Consider the following 4,168-nt stretch of genomic DNA (forward strand, 5'->3'; position numbering starts at 1 on the left):
CAGCAAAGACCACAACGGCAAAAGGGGAAATTGCCCACTCACACTTTTCATCATTGTGTTTTGCTTCACGCCAAGAGACCCTTTTCAAAATTTCAAATCCAATTTTTTTGCTTGTGAAGGCAATCATCTCTTATCTAGGTTGGCTCATCAAACCAATTATGCCGGCCATTGCTCATTCAAACATTTGACTTAGACACATATTTTCATTAATTAATATAACTTGAAATCTAATTTATGATTGTTTTAATTTGATTCAACACTACAAGTAAATGTCTTTTAAATCTATGAGAAATTCAAGCGAAGGATTGCTTTGGCTTCTTCAATCAGTTGCGTCTTTCAAATCTTTTAGAAATACATACATTGAAGGACTTCGCTTATTGTTTGTCATAAAAAAAAAAATCTATAAAAACTATTTTTGGTTATAAATATTAAATCATCGTATATGATATGCGCATAAACTTATGTGAAGGACAAAGATATTGAAAAACAATATTAGGACCTCCACAAATAATAAATACATACGAGTATTGTAACGAAGTTATAAAACTGAAATCGCCGTAGTTGTATAGCATTATTCCAATTTTGAATGGTTCAAGCAACCAACAAAAGAAGAGACCTAATCTTTATGAGCCTACAACAATGACTTTGTAATGTAAAAATCGTATATACAAAATCAACACCATGATCTCCAATTGAAAGCTCCCCCAAACTCAATCCTTATCTAGTTCCCTACTAAAAACAAGGAACAAATTCAAAGTAAAAACCCCACGTTCTGGTCGCTCCCCATATATCGTACAAATTGAACAAAAGCTAAAAATAAAAATCAAAGCAGTAATCCACATTAGCGGTCAATTAAACACAACCCAACAACATATAATATTAGTTAAGAGTGCTCATAGTCAAACGTCTTTGTCATTATCGTCACCTTCAACTTCATAAAAGAAGGGGTCCTTGAGAAGTTCAGTAGCGGAAGGTCTCGCTCTAGGCTGGGCGAGGCACTTCTCAACAAACACCCTCACCTCCGGGTCTTTGATTTTGTTCAAGGCCTGGGGTCTTACTCCTGAGGATACCTTCTTGTATATTTTTGCAACATTGTCACATTCACTATAGGGTATTTCCAAGGTCACCATCTCAAGCACGCACATCCCAAATGAGTAGATGTCCACCATCTCAGTGTAATCTTCTTCATACAGCTCTGGCGCCATAAATTCTGGAGTCCCTAACACCGAATGTGCTGAATGGTTCTTCCCCACTATAGCAGCCAATCCCAAATCACCAATCTTCACCTATTGAAATCATAGAGAAAATTTTAGAAAAAAATTAAGAAAATACATAGAAACAAATCTGTAAAAAAACAAGTTGAAACAATTTTTTACTCAGAAAAATACGAAAAATAAAATAGAAGGAGAAAAAAAAACATACGAAAAAGATGGAAAACCCCCCAAAACTATTTCTTAATACAAAATCCTAGTAATTCAAGTAACGTCTGGCTCAATATGTGGCTTAGCTCACATCCCTACCTCCAATATCGTCGTATAAAAATTATTAGAAAGACCCTACTAATAAATGAGAAGGAATAATAATTATATACCTGGCCAACATTCCCATTGATAAATACATTGCTGCAATTGAGATCTCTATGAATAACACAAGGCTCATGAGTATGCAAATACTCCAGCCCTTCTAAGATCTGTTTTGACCACTTCTTCAAGGCCTTCATCGAAACATGCTTATGCTTCTTCCTGTACTCCCTCAAATTCCCATTTGTACAAACCTCAGTCATGAAATTGAGCGTGTTATGCTCCACGTCCCGCCACACGTTGTACAAAGTGATGATGTTCTTGTTCGTCAACGACCTGAGAAGCCGAACCTCAGAGTAGAGCCTCTCTATCATAGCAGGATCGTTCGTGAAGTTACGTAGCTTCACTTGGTTCCATGCCACCTCTATGCCCTCCTCTTGATCGAAAGCCCGGTACACCTTTTTCACAGCCCCGCACCCTAGGAGCTCGTTGTACCGGCCGTAGCGCCCTGTTGGGTCAATTTCGATGAATGGTTCTTTGTCGGACTGATCTTCGTTTTCACTTGGCATCTGCCAGGAATAAATAGATATTAGCCCAGGAACAAAAAACATAAAACGCCTCAAAATGTATATTTTTGTGTTCAAAACTTCAAAATCAATGAAGTTCTAATATAGAAGCTCGATTTGTTGATACAATAAACGTATAAATATATATTGAATCTAAGATCGAATTAGAACAAAGACAGAAAATAAAAGTCAAAGATTAAAGCTGCAACCCTATACTTCAATAAGAAACTAAATTACCATGATAATATTACTAGTAAAGATAACGTTTAAAGCGATAAATTTCTCTTGAATGTTATTAAAAATAAAGAACAGTGAGAAGAAAGAGAAAGATAGGTACCTTAAAATTACCGGAAGCTATTCACTGCTGCAGAAACGCACATGAAAGTTGAAACAAACTAAGAAGCAAAGGGATGAAAGGAAAAGGGTTTAGGAGGCGTCGGGGTATATATAGGAGGTGTGACAGAGATATGATGGGATTAAATAAAGTGAATGAATGAGTAGGTGGGGATGGTTAATCCTGATTAATGCAGGGTTAGTGAAAATTAATTGGGATGCTAAACAAGACTGAGCCGTTACTGGGTAAATTTCTATCAGGATTGGATTCGTAAAGATAACGAGATTTATATAAAATGAAAGTGGTATAAATTAAATTACTAATTCCTTATATAAAAATTAAAGGATTTGTTGTAGTTATATTTAGAATAGTAATATGATTGTGTAAATCTTAGTTTATTTAGAGATATCTTGGAATATTCCATTTAGTAGTTATTATCCTATTAGAGTTGTAATCCTATTAGAGTAAGGATTTAACCTATCCTACTATTGTAAATAAAGGCAATGTGGTGATACAACACACACCTCACAATTAAATCTCTCTCTTCTCTCTCTTGCCACTGGCCTCTCTCCCTCTCTAGTCTTAAATACAGTTCAATCAAATAGGCTTATAACACGTTATCAGCACACCCTTACCAGAAGCTAAGGAACTGAAGGATCGTAGAAGGAAGTTTTCTTCTACAAAATTCAAAGGCTTTTATTTGTTTTCTGCCAATCAAGTATGCTTAAAATAAAGTAAGATATTTGAAACGTCCACAAACCATGAAAACATTCCCCATGATGCATGAACCCCCTATATTTATATTTTCCTTCCAATATATATATATATATATATATATATATATATATATATATATATATTGTATATGATTCTTATATTTGTCAATATATATATATATATATATATAGAGTACACTGTCGATTTACCCCCTGAACTTTCACCTAGCTTTTGATTTCCCCTTGAACTTTTCTATTGGAAAATTAAGGACTCAAACTAATTTTTTTAGCTGATTTGCCCCCTACTGTTAGTTTTTCATGTATTCCATCCATATTTCTATTAAGTGAGACTATGTACACAACATGTGAGGGTAGTTAGGTCATTTCACTCTTAAAAATGATAAAAAACTGAATATAAATAAAAAAACAAAACTTTCGCTCTATTTTTTTCCCGTTAATTCCTATCCTCAATTTTATTTTTCTCTCTCATTCCTATGCATGAGAAATGACATATGGTGTTATTGTCTTCATAAATAGCTAAGTTAGTCTTTTTCTTGAAGCATGTACTACCATTTTTATTTTCTCTAAGAAATTAATAATTTGACAAATGCTCATAGTGTTATTGTCTCCAAAGCAGTGCATTAATATGAGAAACATGTTCATAATACTCATAAAAAATGCTCAACATAATTACATACTTTTCATAATGTCAAAATAATCTCAATACAATTCCACAAAATGATCCTTAAGAAGTTACAAAACATAAGAGATTTTACCATCCATAAGGTATATAACCCATAGAATCTCGATTACAAAATATGGGCATTCCACTTAACCAAACACAAGCAAAATAAGGTTTTAGTTATCAAAACAAGAGCACAAACATTCTGCTCGAAACGCACATGACACGTGGAGATCAACTACACTTTCCACGGCCTTCCTCGTTTGGTTGGAATCTTGTACCTAAACCTATTTTCATTTCTGGTGGCTGAGTAAGGTTGAGGGTGTTATGTTTTTCAACTTCTTAAGGAT

General features: G+C 34.2%; 1 protein-coding gene across 1 annotated transcript; it reads right to left on the bottom strand.

The window, feature by feature from the left end:
• Window positions 1-534: 534 nt before the first annotated feature.
• LOC103941128 (probable serine/threonine-protein kinase WNK11) lies at window positions 535-2,562 on the bottom strand. Its single transcript, XM_009351319.3, has 3 exons — window positions 2,424-2,562; window positions 1,592-2,089; window positions 535-1,286 (listed from the first exon to the last, which is right to left on the bottom strand). Exons 2-3 carry the CDS (start codon window positions 2,087-2,089, stop codon window positions 900-902), a joined length of 885 nt encoding a protein of 294 aa, XP_009349594.2. The 5' UTR covers window positions 2,424-2,562; the 3' UTR covers window positions 535-899.
• Between the last annotated feature and the right edge of the window lie 1,606 nt (window positions 2,563-4,168).

This window comes from the organism of the source record quoted next, unplaced genomic scaffold (genome assembly GCF_019419815.1).
Source record: "Pyrus x bretschneideri cultivar Hongxiangsu unplaced genomic scaffold, Pyrus_bretschneideri_v1 Contig38, whole genome shotgun sequence".
NCBI classification, from domain to species: Eukaryota; Viridiplantae; Streptophyta; class Magnoliopsida; order Rosales; family Rosaceae; genus Pyrus; species Pyrus x bretschneideri.

What these genes read in the sequence shown, in the direction of transcription:
- LOC103941128 (XM_009351319.3), bottom strand. Translation starts at nt 2,089, where the DNA reads ATGCCAAGTGAAAACGAAGATCAGTCCGACAAAGAACCATTCATCGAA. An exon ending in TCAATGGGAATGTTGGCCAG is followed by an intron (nt 1,287 to 1,591) that starts GTATATAATTAT and finishes TGATTTCAATAG; the next exon opens with GTGAAGATTGGTGATTTGGG.